Source organism: Chamaea fasciata, unplaced genomic scaffold (genome assembly GCF_029207755.1).
Source record: "Chamaea fasciata isolate MVZ Bird 193981 ecotype frontalis unplaced genomic scaffold, bChaFas1.0.hap1 SCAF_6, whole genome shotgun sequence".
Classification (NCBI taxonomy): Eukaryota; Metazoa; Chordata; class Aves; order Passeriformes; family Sylviidae; genus Chamaea; species Chamaea fasciata.
In genome coordinates, this window is record NW_027094091.1 from 2590880 (window position 1) to 2611033 (window position 20154).

At 50.8% G+C, this 20154-nt stretch overlaps 2 protein-coding genes across 12 annotated transcripts in view; one reads left to right on the forward strand and one right to left on the reverse strand.

The window, feature by feature from the left end:
- Nucleotides 1-1036: 1036 nt before the first annotated feature.
- Nucleotides 1037-17428, forward strand: PANK2 (pantothenate kinase 2). Of its 2 annotated transcripts, XM_066185219.1 has the most exons (7): nt 1037-1314; nt 9137-9489; nt 10623-10876; nt 11822-11998; nt 12241-12364; nt 13898-14023; nt 14663-17428. In XM_066185219.1, exons 1-7 carry the CDS (start codon nt 1104-1106, stop codon nt 14711-14713), a joined length of 1296 nt encoding a protein of 431 aa, XP_066041316.1. In that variant the 5' UTR covers nt 1037-1103; the 3' UTR covers nt 14714-17428. The 2 variants fall into 2 exon arrangements, with proteins under 2 accessions (XP_066041316.1, XP_066041317.1); XM_066185220.1 differs by lacking the exon at nt 1037-1314 and having other exon boundaries at nt 9261-9346; nt 14663-17426.
- A 1158-nt stretch (nt 17429-18586) lies between these two features.
- LOC136290860 (RING finger protein 24) overlaps nt 18587-20154 on the reverse strand; it is a 29396-nt gene continuing 27828 nt past the window's right edge. For all 10 annotated transcript variants that reach the window (XM_066185231.1, XM_066185229.1, XM_066185227.1 and 7 more), the window contains one exon: nt 18587-19895. In XM_066185231.1, the coding sequence (XP_066041328.1) occupies nt 19757-19895 (139 nt within the window). In that variant the 3' untranslated portion in view covers nt 18587-19756. The remainder of the gene's footprint in view (nt 19896-20154) is intronic.

Here is a 20154-nt window from a genome sequence, read left to right on the forward strand (position 1 = left end):
GATTACCCCGGGGCAGGTGAGGAGCACCCTGGGTCACCGGGCTGCAGTTCCAGCTTGGTGTGCTCTGGGTGCGTCAGACAACAATGAACATTCCACACGGGAATCTCCATCGCGTTACAACGGGAGCTCTTATGGCACCCTGTAGTCTGGGAATCTGTGTTTTCCTTTTGAATTTTCATCCTGTTGGTTGTTGCTTACACCGCTCTTCAATGGTTGCCTCAATTTTTCCGCCACCTGGAGGTTTCCTGCTGTGCTTGTTGATAAACGCGGGATCAGGGCTTAAAGAACAGGGATGTATCCAACTAGAATTACGTCGGGATGTAAAGGAGAGCTGAGGAATTTGAGATCTTAGGAGGAAATTCTTCCCTGTGAGGGTGGTGAGGCCCTGGCACAGGATGCCCAGTGAAGCTGTGACTGCCCCTGGATCCCTGCAAGTGTCCAAGGCCAGGCTGGATGGGGGGGCTTGGAGCACCCTGGGATAGTGGGAGGTGTCAGTGCCCATGACAGGGGTTGGAACGAGACGGTCTTTAAGGTCCGTTCAGGCCCGCCATGGTGGGTGGCCGACCTGCCCCACGTCAATATGCATCGTTATCTGTATATGCAAATCATATTCAAATAAGCCCCTCCGCGCGGCCCACCCCAGCCGAGCCTACTGCGGTTCTTCCCTTCGGCCCCCGCGTTGCCATAGTTACCCAGCTGTCAATCACCGCGCTTTCTCCCGCCTCACCCGGACAGTTCTCCCGGTCATTGGACGGTGGTCTTGTCAATCTCGCTCCAGAGGAAGCCCATAGGCCAGAGCTGCCGCATATCGACCCGCCTCACCCGGGCGCACGCTTCCAATTGGGCAGCCGCGCTTGTCATTCTAGGCGGCTGTGAGCAGGAGGCGGGTCCGGCTCTCCAGCGCCGCGCAATGCCGGCCTCCCATTGGCGCTTCCTCCTGTCGCTCCGCGCCGCGGGGGGCGCAGATTGGCGGCCGCCTCACGGGGTGTCCCGCCCCGCGGGGCCGTGCGGCGCAGGCGCGCCGGGGGCGGTGGCTGCGGCGGTGGCGGCTGAGCGGGGCCGGAGCGGGGCCGGGCGGCCCATGGGGCCGGGCCGCGCTGCCGATGGAGCCGTCGCGCAGCTGTGGCGATGGCGCGGAGGACGAGAAGAAGCCGCGGCGGCGGTGCGGCGGTGCGGACGCCGGGCCGTCCCAGCTGCGGCGCCGGAGCAGCGGCGGCGCGGCGGGCGCGGACAGCGCGGCGGGTCCGCAGCCCCGCGAACGCGGCGGGTCCGTGAGCCGGCAGCGGCGGGACTCGGTCCGCAAGAACCGCCCGCGTGAGTGCGGGGGAGCGGGAACGGCAGCGAGAGCGCGGCGGGGGGGGGGCAGAGAAGCGGGGGGGCTCAGAGGATGGGCTGGGAGAGGGGCGGGGCTTATGGTAATGAGCGAGGTGGGCGGGGCTGCGGTGGGTGGGGCCGCGGGGCGTGGTCTGGGGAGGTGGGGCCGGGGGGCGACATTGGGGAGCAGCGGAGAGGGACGGGGACACTGGGACAGCGCGGGGGGGCCGTAAGATGGGCACGGCATGGGCAGTGTGGGGACAGCACAGCGGGGTGATGACATGGGCATAGCGTGGCCAGTCTGAAACACGATGGGGGCACAGGGCAGTGGTGACTTGTCCAGCACTGCTAGTCTGGGGACAGCACGGAGGGGCACGGTGGGGTGATAATTGTGCACCATGGCCAGCTTGGGAACAGCACTGTGGGATGATGGCACAGCACGGCTGGTTTGGGGACAGCACGGTGGGACATTGACATGGGCTCAGCAGGTTGGGCTGAAGGATGGGACAAGCTGACCTCCAAGAGCTCTAGGAGGTTTAGGATGAAGTGACACCTGCCTGATGGGGCTATGGCAGATGCTGAGGTGCCCAAATTGGGGACCTTGGATGGGAAGGAAGGGAAGGCACCTGGTGACAGAGGGTGAGGAAAAGGGCACAGCAGGACAGATGGAGGGACCAGGGTTTGAGGTTGTGGGGCTGGACTGGTAACTGTGATAGCAAAGTAATGGAGAGCTAAGGGAATAGTTTATATTTTGGGAGGAAAGAACCTGACAGGTTTGGCAGAAGCTATACACAGATCAAACCAGGCTTTCTAAGGGGAAAAAAAATCCCTAGAACCACGTTTGTAAATGTCCTGCTGGAAACAGCAAAATGGATGGCAGCCTTCATTTTGGGAGCAGCAGGAGCTGCTGTGCAGGTGCCGTGGCTGTCCCTGACTTCAGCCATATTTGAGGAATAACTGAGAGATTATTCCTTGTCTTGTGCTGGAGTCCTTCCTCCTGAAAGGAAATTGCTATACCATGAAAATGAAACAGCCTCGGTGTAATTCCTTGATACCTGCACAGCTATTAAAGAGATGTGAGCAAAGAATCTGGGCTGAAAACAGGGATCAGGATTCTGCTGCATCCTGGCTGTGACTGGTAGTGCCGAGGCACCATATTTATGGGAAGTTTTAAGAGTGTTCCTGCCCTTTTCTTTTTTTTTGGTTGCTGGTGTAAAAGGCAGCTTCTCTCCTGCCCTTAGTGTGAAAAATAGGAATAGAAGTCTGTGAGGCTGTTAGTTAGAGACCTGTTAAAAGGCTGCAGGGACATGAAGGAGATCTCTGGTGTGGAAATGAGGGAGGACTCGGAGCTCTGCGTTAGGTGATGATTTTCCTCTGCCTTGCTCAGGGCAGTTTCTGTCTTCTCTGGAAAATGTGGATTAAAGCTGGATGCTGAGAGTGGCATGGGATACTTTAAGGAAAACAGGTGTTCTGGCAGCTTCCAAGAAAGGGTTTGGATCGAGTCTGGAAAGTCAGGGTGGTGTGACTCGGGATTACAACGTAGTCTGAGTTTCCTAAATTACTCTTGTGATAAGTGGAAGTGAAGTGTGCTGGAGCAGGTGTGTCCCTTAGCAGGGGCAGTGCCTGATGTCACAATCAGTCACTTTTGGAGTTAAAATGCTCCATCCCACCGTAAGGAAGACTCAAGCCGAAATGAAAGGAAAACACTTAATGGGTGTGGGATCAAAACCGTCCTACTTTAGCCCCCACTTGCCTGCTGCTGGCGTGTGGCAAAGGAGCTGGGTGACCTTGAGGCTTGTCTTGCCTGGCTGTGCTGGCAGATGAGCCCCGCTTCCCCAGGAATGAAAGGATTTCAGCAGGCTCGTGATCCTCCTTCCTGCTCGGCCCTCTGAGCCTTTAATGTACAGTCAGGGCTGCTTCACTGCAGAGAGCAGGGAAAAGGGCTGGATTTGGGATAGATCCGAGTTAAACAGTGCACCCAATATGCCAGCTGTGTGCCTTCATGCACCTTGGGCTTTTAAATTCCCTGGAAATTTAAATTCCCCGTTTGAAAGTCGTGTGGAAGTGGTGCTTGGCGACATGGATTAGGGGTGAAGATGACAGTGCTGTGTTAACAGTTGGAATTGATCTTGGAGGTCTTTTCCAGCCTGAATGATTCTGGGAAATGTTTCCTGGTGTACTTGAGGGGCTTTGCTGCAGGTGCTGGGAATTTCCATGTGCCTCTGGCAGAAGTGGGAGAAGTCAAGGATGCTCTTGCTCTCAGAATGGACTGAGATGTGTCCCTGAAAACATGAAGTGGAGATTTGTTGAAGCTTTGGAGTGTTAATGTTGGGAAGGGGAGTCTGACAGGGTTATCAGTGCAGACACATCATATACAAAAACTTCATCAGTTTTGGGAACAATACAGGAAAATTCCCTTCTGGTACTGAATTATCAATGCCATTATTGAAATCCAGACTTAAAAATTGGACTGAGAAGACCCCGGATGACTAAAGAGGACATTCCCATCATGGTTCATAAGGGAACTGTGGCTGTGGACAGGGTGAAGTGCCAGGCAGAAACCTGATGATGGTCATAATGAGCAGCGGAATGTTTTTTTAATGAATCTTTTTAATAAGAGAAAGAGATCAGTGTTTTAGTTCATCAGCTTTCCTTTTTTTTCCCCTTCCTCCACTCTCTCCCTTCTCATCCTGAAATCTTGGGATATTCAGCAGAGATGAGTTTAGATTATTTCCCTGGTTAACAAAATGTGCTTCTCCATTCTGTAGCTTGTTTGCTTGTTCCATGAGAAAAAAATGTTCTTTCAACTGATACCTTTTATAAAAGTATATTTATTTTTTAGTATATTTTATCATAGTCATGCAAAAATGTAATGGACAGATGACTTTAAATTTTCCATTTACAAAGTATCCAAGAAAAGGTAAAAAAATAAAATGCAGTTTTGTCACCCTTTTGGTAGTACAAAATTTAAGCTTTGATGTTTTAAGTATCTTTTTCTGTTTTGGAATGGTGTATGAAATATGAATTCCTATCAGAGCCTGCTTTTAGAGGTGGGAGGAGATGTAGACTTTGTGTCACTTTATATTAAATGCTAATGAATTGTATTTTTTTTTCTCAGCTGTAAAATTTCCAGCATGGTGTAACACTATTAGAATATAATATTGAATATTTCAGAGTAAGCCTAGAGGTGCTGTCACACACTAAACTAAATCATCAGACTAATCTTTTTAGCTCCTGATATAATTGACTCAGAAGTTAAGGATCGCTCTGAAATACAGCTCGAGTTGCTTGTTTTGTGCTGAAAATCCACCATGGAGATCTTTAATTATATCACCTCTTTCATCTTGACACTTCTGCAGCTTCCAGAATAAGTCTGTTGAGGGCTTTTTTGTTTACACAGTGTCCAATTTTACGAAGTAATTTACATATCAGATAAAGGCAATTTCTTTTTATTGCCCTGAAGATCTTACAGTCTGACTGCAAAATGGGGTTTGAAGGGAGGGTGGCAGCTCTTGCTGTGGGCACACGAAGTATTCTGGAGCTTTCCTGGGATTATTTAGTCAGATCTGTGAGCCCTTCACTTTGTTGCAGACCAGTCTTTTGTTTGTTGCTGCATATGCATAGATCTGCCCTTGAGAAGAAGGTTTGTTTTTAAGACAAAGAGCTGTTTACATGAAAATATGTAGAGAGAGCTGCTTTTAAAATTGCTTAAGGAAAGCAAAAGTTTGTCAGGCCAATAGTTTGGGTTGGGAGGGACCTTCAAGACCATTTCATTCCACCCCCTGCCATGGGCAGAGTCACTCCAACCTGGCCTTGGACTCTGCCAGGAATGGGGCAGCCACAGTTTCTCTGCTCAGCTCACTGAGAATGGGATTCACGGCTCTCATCCTCTGTAAAAACAACAGAGTTTCTTTAAGGAGACAGATTTGAGGGTGGGGCTAGGAGCTGAGAGCAGAGATTTCCTGCCTTTCTTGGAAATGCCCAAACACTCAAGGGACAAATAAACACTTCCCAGGAGGTGCTGGGCAGGAGGAGAGCCCAGTGGTCCATACAGTGCTGTGCTTCCCATGCCAGCCTTGGGATTTGCCATCCTTCCCGTTGTTCTGTGGCTGGTGAACACTTGGAAAGGAAACATGTGAGGCTCTTTCCTCACAGAGAGCTCCAAGCAGCAGCAGGGAGGAGGTGATGAGAGGCAGAGTTTGCTTTTCCTGCCCTGGCCCTTGATGCTGGTGTCTGGTTATTCCAGCCGAACCTTCTGACTGGGCAAATGCAGCCTCAGGGATGCCCAGAGGGCTCGGCAGTTTTCCTGCTGCTCCTCGAGATCTGTGGCAGCTCTCTTGGAAAAAATCCTGCAGAGGCTTAAAAGGGGGAGATCTCTGGATGGCTTTCATCTGCTGGGGAAAAAAAAAATCAATCAGTGTTTCAGGAGAAATCTTGGTGGCAGATGGTGATGGCGTTGATCCAGGAGAGCTTCCTCCTCCCTCCCTTGGATTTTTCTAGTTCTCAGACATGGAAGAGCTGTTGCTGCCCTGCGTGTTCCTGTTGGATAACTTCCTGTAGGTGTCAGGAAAAAAATCCCCAGTTCTTTATGTCCTTGGAATAATTTCCTTCTCTTGTTTGTGTGCCATTCCCCTTTCCTACACGAAAGGGTTTATAGGGGAGTTTTGTCCCTGTAATGGGTTGAGTTCTCCAACAGGTGTTACTGTGTAGGGAGTCCTTCACAGCCTGGGAAAGAAGTACTTAATTTTGAGCTCACACACTTCTTCCTTGGATTCTTAACCTGTGGCTGGGATGCATATAATGAGGGATCCATAATTAACAATCATTTGGGGTAAGTTAATTACCTTAATAGTCTGTCTTTTGGAATTTATCCCTGGTGACTTAGGGAAGGTACAGCCGAGCTGCTGGCAGATGGAGAGCGCCAGCTGCTCCGTGCAGTGCTGCAGGGAGGTGTGAGCCAGCTCTGGTTGGAAGTTGTGTCCCACCTCAGGGGGTTAGATTTTCTCTTTAGGGCCAGTTCTCAGTGGAGATAGTGACCCCTGAGCCCAGCCTGGCTGCTGTTCCTCCCAGCTCTGCTGGCATCATTCCTGTTTCCCTGTTCCTGGTGAGACAGATAGTGGATAACTGGTGTGCTTTAACTCCATGCCTAATGTTCTGCCCAGATAAAAATTAAATTTATGTATAATAAAAAATCAAAGGTCTTCTTGGTACTGCGTTTGGGATGAAATTTCCAAGGAGCTGCTCTTTTTTTTTTGTGACCAGGAAAGCTGCCTAAACTGATGGACCCAGTTGGTGTTTGCCCTGAAATCTGGAAGATTTGTGGTGCTGAGTGTAGGAGTTTGCGAGCTTCACTACCATCTTTAAAACAAATATGTTATTTTACTGAAGCTGTGCATGTGCTACCAGCTGTTAGCCTGTGATGGAGCAGCCCCTGTGGCATTTTCAGGCATGTGGCTTTAGAGCACAGTGGTTTTGGATGTTTGTCTTTCCTGCTGCACATCAGTGGGGCCATGTCTGAGTCCCCAGCCTGTGCTCTCTCCCCATTTTTATCCCTGTGTAGCCTGGCAGAGGGAGTTTGGGGGGAGATTGTTGTCTAAATGCAATGGTGGGGATGCTTTAAAGAAGAAACCAGTGGGCTTCAGAATGCAGAAATCAAATGGCATGATCTGACAGGGACAACTGCATTCCAAAAATCACAGAATCATGGAATGGTTGGGTGCAGGGGACCTTAAAGACCATCTGCTTCCAGTCCCCCTGCCTTGGACACAGGGAACCCTCCCACTGTCCCAGGCTGCTCCAAACCCCATCCAGCCTGGCCTTGGACACTTCCAGGAATCCAGGGGCAGCCACAGCTTCTCTGAGCACCCTGTGCCAGGACCTCCTCACCCTCACAGGAAAAAATTTCTTCCTAATATATGTCTCTTTTTAGTTTCAAACCTTTCCCCTTTGTCTTACCACTATCTGCCTGCGTAAAGGTCTTTGGATTGCTCCTGCTCCCTCCCTCTGTTGGGCTGCCATTCAGATTCCTTTCCCTTTCATTCATGAAAAGTTATTTTTGTGTCTGCTCTTGTTTGAAGTAAATGCCTCCGAAACGGAGAGTGATTGGGATTTGGATGTGTCTCTGAAAATAGAGCTTGCATCCTCTTTCAAGATTTCCTTTGGTGGTGGTTGGGGGTGTCCTCTGTGGAAATACATAAAAATAACTTAGTGGATTAAAAATACTGTTGGGAGCTGTCAGTGCCAGCAGCTCCTGGGAGCTGGAAAGCTCTGGAAGGGCCTGGACAGCCACCAGATAAATCTGCCTAGGAGAGAACGTGTCCTCCAACTTGTCAGGCTGCTGCCTGTGCAAAGATTGTTCCCTGAAGAGCCTGACACAAGGGATTCTTGCTCCAAAGGGAGAGGAATGAGGATTTCTCCATGTTCCACCCTTATCTGTTTGCACATAAGGAGTTTTACTAAAACCTGAAATCCTGTTTTCCGAAGGAATGTTGGTAACATCTATGCTGGAGCATGTCCGGGGAAGGGAACAGTGCTGGGCAAGGGTCAGGAGCATCAGGAACGGCTGAGGGAGCTGGGGAAGGGGCTCAGCCTGGAGAAAAGGAGGCTCAGGGGGGACCCTGTGGCTCTGCACAACTCCCTGACAGGAGGGGACAGCCAGGGGGGTCGGGCTCTGCTCCCAGGGAACAGGGACAGGAGGGAGAAGGAATGGCCTCAGGCTATGCCGGGGGGGTTTATATTGGATATCAGGAAAAGTTTCTTCCCCAAAAGAGTGGTTAAGCATTGGAACAGGCTGCCCAAGGCAGTGTTGGAGTCTCCATCCCTGGAGGGATTTAAAAGCTGTATGGATGTGGCACTTGGGGACATGGTTGATGGTGGCTTTGGCAGTGTTGGGGGAATGGTTGGGAATGTGGAGGTATTTTCCAACATTTATGATTCCATTATTCAGATTTATTTACTTAAAATGCTTTTTTTCCTCCTGGAATCTTCCATAAGGATTGGATCCTGCTCCCGTAAGCCCTGACATGTGGCTACATTTTTCCCTTTGCTCTGGAGCCTGTGCATCTCGTTAGCTCCAGCCTCTCCTTTAGCTCATTAATAGTGATATTAATCTGTTCCAGTTCCCAGCTCTAATCGCAGATTCCATCAGATCAGGGGGTTTCTCTTGATCTTTTCCAAGAAGCTCATTATCTAACACAGCTGTAAATGTTGCTGGGCCTGACACTGATGCATATTTTGTACCGTGGGGGAATTTGACTAATAAAATAATCCAATTAGACATTTGTTTTTGTCTCCCTGCGGCATCTTAGATTACTTGTCTACCTCAGCTCTGTGTTGTAATTAGAGAACGTTTGTACATCACTTTGATGTAAAAGCACTGGTGTTATCCGTGGCTCTGGCTCTGGTTCAGAACTTGGGAAAAGGAATAGCTGGGGATTAAACCTTCAACAGGATCTGGCAGGGTTATGGAAGCTGTCAGACCTGTGAGGAGGGCTGTGAGTGTTTGAGTGTTGTACAGCAAATACTCAGAGCTTTTGACCGTGAGGGATCTTTAAATAGGAGCTGTGCTCGTGTTGGAGAAGTGTCTTGTCAAAGACATCATTCCTGAAAATGGAGACACCACTTGGGTCCTTAGAGAGCTGCATTGATTTATTCAATGAAAACTGTTTTCATAGAATCACAGGATGGTTTGGGTAGGAAGGGACCTTAAAACCCGTTAAATTCCAACCTTCTCCCATGGGCAGGGGCACCTTCTACTAGAAAGGTGCTTGTGCTATGGCTGTGCCATACCCTGTCTCATTTTCTCCTTGTCTTCTCTCTCCAGTCTTTCCCTGGTTTGGCTTGGACATCGGAGGCACCTTGGTAAAACTGGTTTATTTTGAACCCAAGGACATCACGGCCGAAGAGGAAGAGGAAGAAGTGGAAAACCTCAAAAGCATCCGCAAATACCTGACATCAAACGTAGCCTATGGCTCCACAGGCATTCGGGATGTGCACCTTGAGCTCAAGGACCTTACCCTGTGTGGACGTAAAGGCAATCTGCACTTTATACGCTTTCCTACTCATGACATGCCTGCTTTTATCCAAATGGGAAGCGAAAAGCACTTCTCGAGCCTCCATACTACCTTATGTGCCACGGGAGGTGGAGCGTACAAATTTGAGCAGGACTTTCGCACAGTAGGCATTTTTGGCTTCTATACCATTAGGATCTGGTAGTTTTCTTTGAAAGCTTCAAACTAGAAAACTTTTCTCTGCACACTCTAAAACTTCTCTAAATCTTCGTTGTGATGCTGTCCCTAACTCCAGTTAAACTTGGCGTGTGGAGTCAAGTTGGCATCTCCAAATTAAAACACTTTGTACCCTGAACATAGCTCTAAAATTATTCACTAATGATCTTTCCTAAAAATCTTCCTCTCTATTTTTAATCTCTTCTTGTGCTAATCTCAATCTCTTTGGTTTGTTTGTTTGTTTTTTTCTCATTGCTGTCTTTCTCCTGCTTTATTTTCTTCCTTTGCTCACCTGGTTTCATTTCTAACACCTGTGTGAATGAGCTGGTTGAGGGTCAGGCAGATTTGGTGGTAAAGGAAGTTCATAGTTGGGGTTGGACATCATCATGGGGCTTCATTCTCAGTGGGATCCTTGTTCATGGTGAAAAACGTGTGATAAATATTTGTTTAGTCAGGGCTTGGAAAAATGCAAATAAAGAGACTTTTAAAGAATCATTAAGGGTGAAAAGCCCTCTGAGATCATCAAATCCAACCATTCCCCCAGCACTGCCAAGGCCATCACTGACCCATGTCCCCAAGTGCCACATCCACACTACTTTCAAATCCCTCCAGGGACGGGGACTCCACCACTATCCTGGGCAACACAACCCTTTCTGTTAGGTTTTTCCTAATACCCAATTTTGTGTGGTCAAGGCAGTGACATGAGGGGGAAAGGATTTTATAACTTCCTCGCTGTTTTTTGATGTTCTTTGGATGGGTTTTGGGAGATATTTTGGTCAAACACTGCAAGTCCCTCCTCTGGGCTTTTCACACCAATGCCTTAGTATCAGGGCCTGTGGGGGTTGCTGGAATTCTCTTTGTGTCCATCTGTGGATCCAGATTGTTTTCCCCTGTTCCACACCTGAGGGCTGCAGTACTTAGGAGTCCCTGTGCTCTCCTGTGATCCATTCTTCCCCAGCCTCCACAGGGAGCACAGACATGTCTGGATTGAGCTGGCAGTGAATGCATTTTTCCAGCCCTGAGCATAAACACTTCAAATCCCTGGCTACTTCTTCAATATTCCTCTTTTTTCCTTCCCACCAGATGGGTGACCTTGAGCTCTGTAAGCTCGACGAGCTGGATTGCCTTGTTAAAGGAGTGCTGTACATCGATTCCGTGGGCTTCAATGGACACTCCGAGTGTTACTATTTTGAGAACCCGACGGATGCTGAGAGGTGCCAGAAGCTCCCGTTCAACCTGGAGAATCCCTATCCTCTCCTCCTGGTGAACATTGGCTCAGGGGTCAGCATTTTGGCTGTCTATTCCAAAGACAACTATAAACGGGTAACAGGCACCAGGTGAGTGCTGGGGGGTAAAGGGGCTTTGATTTTAGGATCTGGAGAACATTCCTTCTTTGTAAATGGCATTTTCAGGGACAAGCGGCAATAAAGGCAGTGAGGGGGATGACCAAGCTCCTGCTCTTACTGCAGTTACTCCCTGCCAACAAAGATCCTTCCTGGAATAGGGGATCTGGATTTCATGGTTTGGTGTCTTTACTGCAGCCAGTCTCCATCAAAGCTGGTTTTTCAGTTGCTCTGCTGCAGGAATTTTAAGGGCTTTATTTATTTATTTTATGGGATCGCGTAGTTTCGGATTGTTAATAACTCTTAGCTTTGATTCAGGAAGTCGAGATTTTCATGCTGGCTTCCAAAAGTTGCCACATTTTGGTGGAAGGGATGATGGCATAGCAGTAATTCCCCAATTGCTGCCCATCTTGAAGATGTGGCTTTTGTGCCCTGGCAAAAGCATGGAGTTCTGTGACATTAAGCTTTCCTGGATTCCCTGAAAGGTAATAGTAGTAATAATAATGATAATGATAATAATTTTAAATTCCCTCAGTACAGTTCTCACTCTTACTAGACATTCTTAGTGGCATCTGTGTGCTGTAAAATGAACAAGACAGGGTTTTTCCCCCAGCTTTTGGATATCTCTGCCCTGACACTCTAGTTATCCCTCAGGACTGACATTTATTTTAGAATTAACATCTCTGGATGCTGGGAAGAAGGTAGGCAGTGTAACATTAAAAAATCGAGGTCTCATTTCACAACATGGCCTGTGCAGAAGGCTGTGAGGGGTTCCGTACAGGCTGTAGGTTACGTGAGAGGAACAGACTTGAAGGAAAATGCTGCCTTTCCAAGATGGTTCTCCCTAAAAAAAAGAGATCAGGAATGGTATGACCTGAGCTAACTGGGATGCAGAGCTGAACAGTCCGAGCTTTCATTTTCATTTTGCTTTACTTGCAGCCTTGGAGGGGGAACCTTCTTTGGCCTCTGCTGCCTCCTGACAGGCTGCTCCACGTTCGAGGAGGCCCTGGAGATGGCATCCCATGGGGACAGCACCAAGGTGGACAAACTGGTGAGGGACATCTACGGAGGAGACTACGAGCGCTTCGGGCTGCCAGGCTGGGCTGTGGCCTCCAGGTAATGCCCAACCTGGGTCTCATTTTGGTTTTGCTTCCCCTGGTGATCCTGCAAGGATGACAGACTGGATGTTAGGTGCCTTAGGAGAGCAACCGTTCCTAAGAGGTGTCTAAGTTATGGATAGCAATGCTTTTTAAAGTTAGAACTCAGTCCTTTGAGATGAATCACTTTGATTAAATTAGCAGTTCCCATTTTCTCCTGGAATTCCAATGGGACCTTTAACCCCAAAACTGTCTTTACAGCTTTGGAAACATGATGAGCAAGGAGAAGAGGGAATCTGTCAGCAAGGAGGACCTGGCCAAGGCCACTTTAATCACTATCACCAACAACATCGGCTCCATAGCGCGGATGTGTGCCCTTAACGAGGTATTTTGGGAATCTCTTCCCTTGCTCCCTGCCTGAAACATCACCTGTGGGCTGCTGCCTGCTTGAGGAATGTGCCTCTCTTTGGGAACAGCTCTGGGAACCAGTGGGAGAGGAGGAAAGGAGGGATAGAGAGTGTAGAGAGGCTGGGTATCTTCTCCTGTGTTGTTTTTACGAGTTGCTCTGGATTTCTTGGCCAAGCCCCACCACTGTCATGGCAGCTGCTGCATCTTTGTGCTTTCAGCTTCTTTACAGTGCTGCCTTGTTGCATTCATGTCAAGCAGCATTGTACAGGGCTATGAAAGAGCAGAGACATGCTCTGCACTCCATCCTGAGCCTGCTGCCATGGAATCCAGCATCCTCCTGACTCCTCTGCCTCTGTCTTCATTGCAGCCAAAATGAGGCAAGACATGTCCTAAACAGCCTTGCTCATAATATAGCTGCTAATTCCTTGTTCTGGAGCTCAGCTAAATGAAAAGGATCCTGAATAGTTCAAGGGAAGTGTTAATCAGTGTGGGGAGGGAAGGAAAATCCATAGAAGGATATGAGTGCAAGAGCAGGTAAGACTTGTTCCTGATTCCTCAGAAAGGGGAAGAACTCAATTGTTTTTGTGTTGGAGAACAAGGAAGCTTCAGAGCTTGGATCAGAACTATTTTGGGATGGAAAAGTAAGACCGGTTTAAATCCAAAATAATCCCTACTTGGTTGGTCTTTTTCTTTCTTTAAAAATTGTGTTGGCTAGGGGCTCCTAATTAGTTTCCCCCCCCCACCCCCAGTTTAACAGTAGAGTCACTCAGCTATTTTATGATGAATCAAAGGCCAGAGCTGGGAGAAGGGGAGGGGAGGTGGCACTTGATATCAGTGTTCCCAGGTAGTACAAGGATTTTGTAGGCAAATCAGCTATTCTATCCAAATTCTTGAGTTAGAAATGCTGAAGTTTGGCCTGGGAATTTCTGGGAGAATCTGAGGAAGAGGGTGGCTTGAAATGGCCTGGTCCTGCTTTCTGATGGAATTGTGTGTGGTGTTCTGCACATTCTGCCAGACACTTTCAGCAGAAACTTAATTCACAGAATTAAGGAGCCATTTAGGTTGGAGAAATCCTTTAAGATCATCGATCACAACCATTCCCCCAGCACTGCCAAGGCCACCACTGACCCATGTCCCCAAGTGCCACAGCCACTTGGCTTTCAAATCCCTCCAGGGGTGCGGATTTACCCTGGGCAACTGTGCCAGGGCTGGGCAATCCTTTCCATGAAGAAATTTTTCCAATATCCAGCTGATCCAACTGAAACCTCCCCTGGCCCAGCCTGAGGCCGTTCCCTCTCCTCCTGTCCCTGTTCCCTGGGAGCAGAGCCCGACCCCCCCTGGCTGTCCCCTCCTGTCAGGGAGTTGTGCAGAGCCTCCTTTGCTCCAGGCTGAGCCCCTGCAGCTTCTCCAGGTGCTCCACACCCTTCTCCACATGGAGTTTTCATTATTGCAAGCAAAAAATAGAATTTAGCCTTGATACTCTTTTTATTTTTCCCTTTAACGCTTGCAGAACATCAACCGTGTGGTGTTTGTGGGCAACTTCCTTCGGATCAACACCATCTCCATGAGGCTCCTGGCCTATGCCCTGGACTACTGGTCAAAGGGACAGTTAAAAGCACTTTTCTTGGAACATGAGGTAAAATTCCTTTCTAAAATTGGTCTCATGGCAAAATGCAAATCCTCAGAGCGCTCTGGAAACAGCCACGTGGAGCTGTTGGGTGCACACAGTGCAGGAGGTGCTCAGGGCTTTGCTGCTACAGCCACAGCTATATTTTATTTTATTTTCTATTTTGCAAGGTACCTCGCTGTAGTTGTATCTTTCCCCTCTCCTTTATATGTTGTTAAAATTACCCTGTGTGTGTATTAGCCTGGAGAAGAGAACGCTCCAGGGAGACTTTCCAGGGCCTAAAGGAGCTCCAATAGAGCTGGAGAGGGACTTGTGCAAGGGTCTGGAGTGATGGGACAAGGGACAATGCTGGAGGACAGGGTTAGGTGGGATATCGGGAAGGAATTTTTCCCTTTGAGGGTTGTGAGGCCCTGGAATGGATTTCCCTGAGAAGCTGTGGCTGTCCCTGGAAGCGCCCAAGGCCAGGTTGGATGGGGCTTGGAGCAACCTGGGCTAGTGGGAGGGGTCCCTGTCCATGGCAGGGAGTGGCACTGGGTATCTTTAAGGTCCTTTCCAGCCCCAGCTATTCCCTGATTCTGTGGACATTGCTGTTCCTGTGTCAGGTGTGTGCCCATGGATTTTCACTGAGTGTTCCCATCTGCTCCTCAGGGTTACTTCGGTGCAGTCGGTGCTCTCCTGGGACTCCTGGACTCTGCCTGACTCCTTGCAGGATCTGTGTTGGACCTATGGATTCAGGGCATACCTGGGCCACTGAGCCCATGGTTTGAGGGGTCACTGAGCCCATGTTTCGTGTCACAGCCCGCACTGAGACTGTTCCACTGGGATGGCCTGTGGGGACAGCGTGGGGATGGGTGTCTGTAAGAGTTGAAATCCATCTGGGATTACAGCACAGGTTTGCTGCAAAGGATGTGATTGGAATACGCTGGCTGGACGTGGAGGTGTATGGGAAGGTCTGTGGGGCATTTCAGTCACATGGAATTGCCCTTTTTAGGTAGTTTTATTCCATGATTAATGATGGTGACAAAGCAGAGCGGGGACGCTCTGCTCCTTCCTGTGGGATCCCTTGGAGTGCCAAGCACCCAGGTCAGTTCTGTGTTTGCAATCAGAGCTTCTCCATGTGCTGGAAAATGGTCTGGGAAGGGGGAACAGCATCAGCACAGCCTTGGTGTGTGGAACTAACTCTATATGGCCCACTGGATCCACAATGGGACACAGCTGTGCTGCCAGCCAGGCTTCACCCCTGCTCCACGTGTCCTTATCTCTGTCCTAGGGGCGGCAGGTACAGCACAGCACGGATCTGTGCCTCAGGGTGGGTCCCATTTCAGCCTCCAGCGCTCCTGCACAGCCCTCAGCACCCTTTGGGATGGTGTCAGGGCTGTCAGTCACCCTCCAGCCTTGAGGTCTAAATTTGAGGATGGAATTGGGATGTTGTTTGTCTGGGCTTTTCTCTCTGTTACCAAACTCTACCAAAGAGACACTTCCTTCAGTCACACTTGTATCTCTGTAATATTCCATGTTACATTTTAAAATGGCTACACTCCTGTCATTTTGGGGGAATTCTCCCCTTTCCATGCATGCTGTACTCCCTCTTTTCCCACACAGCCTGCAAGCAGGATAGTGCGGTGTGGAGCCCCTGTGGAAGTTGCACCCACGGGATGGGGGGGGTTGGAATGTATCCTGCACGCTCAATAAACGCTCTCTAAAAGCAACGAGGTATCTGCAGCTTCCCTCAGGATGTGAGCTCATGGAGACACAGCTTTTGAAAGTGCTCTGGCTTCCCAGTGAGCTGCTCCGTGGAGCACAGGGAAAGCTCTTGAGATCTTTCAGATCAGGTCGTAGTGTCAAGGTTTATCCCAGGATAGCAGAATGACCATCACCCTGACCCCAACACACCCTTCCAGTCCTGGTTTCTTCCCAAAGAAACCAATTTCCAGCTCTCTGATCCCCTTGTGAGCCTGGCTGGAAGTGCTGCACAGCCCCGAGCTCTTCTCTGCCTCGTGAATCCTGCCTGGCTCTGCCTGTTGCTGGATTCCGAGATCTGAGCACTCCAGGGTGGGTTCCTTGTGTGGCACCTCCCTCTGAAAAGGGAGGAAACCACGAACTCAGAGAGTGTTTGCTCTGCTGGGTACATCTGTGTTTGACTCTAAACCTCAGCTGTGAGCTGGGATTCTGCACACAGCCAGTGATTTGATCACGGTAAAATCGGGGAAAAGAACACAGGACTCATATGGAAGGCGATCTGTGCTGGCAGAGGAGGAAAATGTTTGTTTTTCCTGCAGCCTAGCACAAGTTGCAGTTGTGTCCTGCTCTGTGGTACTGGAGAAGTGAGGGCTGGGAGCAGGATCATAGAGCTCAGGGAATGGTTTGGGTTGGAAGGGACCTCAAAGACCCCCTCATTCCACCTCTGCCATGGGCTGGGACACCTCTCACTATCCCAGGGTGCTACAAACCTGGCCTTGAACACTTGCAGGGATCCAGGGGCAGCCACAGCTTCTCCGGGCAGCCTGTTTGGGGTCAGCCAAATTCTCCTTCACTCATTCCTCGTGAAATCACACAAAGGTTCCTAAACTCTCCATTAAAAGCATCTCCATTTCCAGAGTGCTGACTGAAGGGTTTCTAGACTCAGCTCCTGCTGTGCCACCTAAAATTTAACACACGTACCTGGCTGGCATTTCACCCACCCTCACGGCTAAAACGCATGGAAAAGGCACAGAAACTTTGGCTTTTTGGAATGTCTGTGTGCCTGGGGCCTGTGTGGCTCCTTGAGGTAATGGGTCAGTGATAGGCTGGGCTGGAGAGGCTGTGGAAATCCTTGGGATACACAGGAAAAAGCCTGGTTTTTATTAAACAGGCAGCCTTGGGAGCAGAAGCCACCTTGCCGTGGTTCTGCTGTGGAGAGCTGGGAAATCTGCAGGGCTGGGAGTTCCCAGCAGCAATTCCCACAGCCTGATGCAGCACGGTCCCTGGGCACAGAATCCTGCAAGTTTTCCACTTCTCACTTTAACACAAGCGTGTGTAACTCCTTTTTCTCTGGATTTTCGACTAGATCTAGCACGGTCTGATCTCAGCACCAAAGTTCCTGGCTTGTCTGTCCTTTTTTTGTAAACTGCTTGGTTTTTTCTTCTTGTTATAAAACATTACAGTTGTTTTTTTTATATGCTTCAAACCCTTTGTTTGCTTTGTCTCGTTCTTGGAGCTCCAGCACAGCGGACGTTGGTGGGAACAAGCAGGAATGTGCTGGGGAAATTGGGGTTGACCCCACTTGGTTTTTAGCTTATTGAAAATAATTGTTGGCAATCCTTGATTGTTTCTCCCTCCCTGCATGTTTCAGGCTCAGAATCAGTTGTATTTCAAAACATTTTAAAGGAGGAGATTTTTTTTTTTTTGGAAGAGCATTAGTTATTTTGGGGGAAATGGCAGCGTTTTTGGCTTTGATGAAAAACTTCATTGCTAATCATTGATAGGAATGGGGTTGGTGGGGAGGGTACAGCGTCAATCCAGAGCAGGAGCTGTGGGGTGGAAGCACCAAAAATAACTGTTCCGTGCAGCTCGGTGGGAGATCCAGACTTTGTCCCAGCAGTGGGAAGTCACCCAGTGAGCTCATCATCCCAAAAATGGCTGTGAGGGCAGCCAGGCGCTCAGTCCCTGTGGATCCTTCTGGAGGAGGTGAACAGAACATTGGGGAATGGCTTCCCACTGCCAGAGGGCAGATTTACATGGGATGTTGGGAAGGAATTGTTTCCTAGGAGCGGGGGGAGGCCCTGGAATGGATTTCCCAGAGGAGCTGTGGCTGCCCCTGGATCCCTGGAAGTGTCCAAGGCCAGGCTGGACGGGCCTTGGAGTCACCTGGGGCAGTGGGAGGTGTCCCTGCCCACGGCACGGGGTGAAATTAGGATGGGTTTTAAATCCTCCTCATCCAACGGGTTCCATGGTGGGATCCGGCACTAGAGGGCAGCAGCCCCGCAGGCAGGGAGGGATCGCGGGACAGAGGGACAGGGACAGCGGGACAGGACCCGTGGGAGTCCCGTCTCCTCCACACCAGGGTCCTGCAGCGATCCCCAGCCGGGGTGACCGCAGCTCAGCCACCCCATGGGCACAATCCAAGGGGATTTTTTCACCCGCCTGGTCAAGCCTTGAGGAGGAGGAGTGGAACAAAGTGAGCAGGAGACGGGGTTGGAGCTGCACTCCAGGCGATCCCAAAACCCTGAGCCGGGAGCTGAACCCCTCCCAACCCCGCGGGAGGTCGGCATTAGGGGTTTGGGCTGGGAAGGTTGGTTGGAGGAATATCCTCTCCTTAACCAGGGAAGCTCACCCGTGCCTGGATCCTGCAAAATCCCTCCGAGCTGGGGGTTTGGGGCTGCTCTGCAGCCAGCCTGCCCTCCTGGGATGCAGTTCCCATCGGCTCTGCTTTGGGACAGGGATGCTGCTGGGGCAAGGGGACATGGCCAACGTGACCCCCAACTCCAAACCCGCCCCTCTTCCAGCCCTGTGGTCCCTCCCCTGCTGGGGATATCCCCAGGGTGACAGGGAACAAGGGATGGGGGGACAGACCCCCTGCAAACACACCCCGCTTCCAAAACCTGCTTTTATTTACAATTCAAGTCAAAATCACATGCAAACTCTTGTTTTTTTTTTCTTTCCTGTTTTTTCCTTAAGAAGAGTGTGATTAGCAAAAAAGACGCATTATTAGAATTTTCAAATAGCAATTAAATATACAAAAATAGAGCTTACAAAAAAAACCAAACAAACAGAGGGGAAAAAAAAAAACCAAAACGAAAACAAAAACCAAAACCAGCGAATGTTTTAAAAAATATTCTGCTGCAGAATTTGTAGTGTACAAACACGTCTATGAGGCTCCACGCTCCATAAACAGTCCCGGGTGTTTTGGGAGGGGGGGCGGCACCGGGAGCCCCCCCAGCCCTACCCCCGGGAAAGCCGCTGCCGTGTAATACTGACACCCCCCTCCCCCAAACCCCGGGAATGCGACTGGGGAGGATGGCAGGCGACGCCCGAAACTTGTGGTCGGAGCGGCGAGGGGGTGGCCCAGCTCCCCCCGCAGGCGCTGACTGAGGGTTTGGGGTGTTTTGGCAAGGGAAACCGCTGCCCGGAGAGCCCCGGGGCCAGGCTGGAAGCGATGGGATGATCCCAAAGGCCGGGATTGCTGCCATGGCTCTCGCTGCTGCTGAGGCCGGGATGGTGCCCCTTACAGGGACTCCAGGCCCCTGAGGTAGCCGAGGAGGAGCGGCAGCCACCCTCGGGAGGGTCGGGGGGAATCCAAACCCGGGAGACCCCACACAGCCACCCACCACCGCGGGTGACACCAGGTGCCGAGGGGACACCCAACCGTAGCACGACTCCAGGGGCGAGACCCCGTTTCCCGGTGGGAACCGCAAAGGCAAAGGAACCGAAGGCGGAGAGGAGGGAACAGGAACCGGCCGCGACGCTCCGGGGTCCGCCCCGCGTTCCGGGGGCAGCAGGTGCCGGAGCTCGGGGGCCGTGGCCACGTTCCCGGAGGTCGCTGGGTGCCGTCGCGCCGCTTCCCGGCGGCCGCGGGGCTGGAGAAGGGAGGTGCTGGAAGAAGGATGTCGTGCCGAGGACGCCGAGTCCCCTCCCGGCCCTGGCGGAGGATCCGAGCCCAGGCTTCATCCCGGCAGGATTCGGGGCTGCTCAGCTGCGGCCGAAGTGCTTTGGTTGTGTCCGAGCGCCGCGGGCGGGCGCGGGCCGGGCCGGGCCCGGGAGGGACTATACGATGTTCTGGGAGCCGGGCAGCGGCCCCTGCGGCGGGCCCGGGTCCGGCTTCCCGTGCAGCTGCGCCAGCTGCAGCACCGGCATGTTACACAGGGGACACACCTTCCGCACCTCCAGCCACTTGATGAGGCACCTGCGGACACCGGGGACACGGGGCGTCACTGGGGACACGCCTGACATCACTGGGGACGTTTGACATCACTGCGGACACACCTGACATCATTGGGGACACACCTGATATCATTGGGGACACCTGACATCATTGGGGACATGTGACATCACTGGGGACACGCCTGACATAATTGAGGACGTACCTGATATCAGCAGGGACACCTGACATCATTGGGGACATCTGACATCACTGGGGACACGCCTGACATCATTGGGGACAC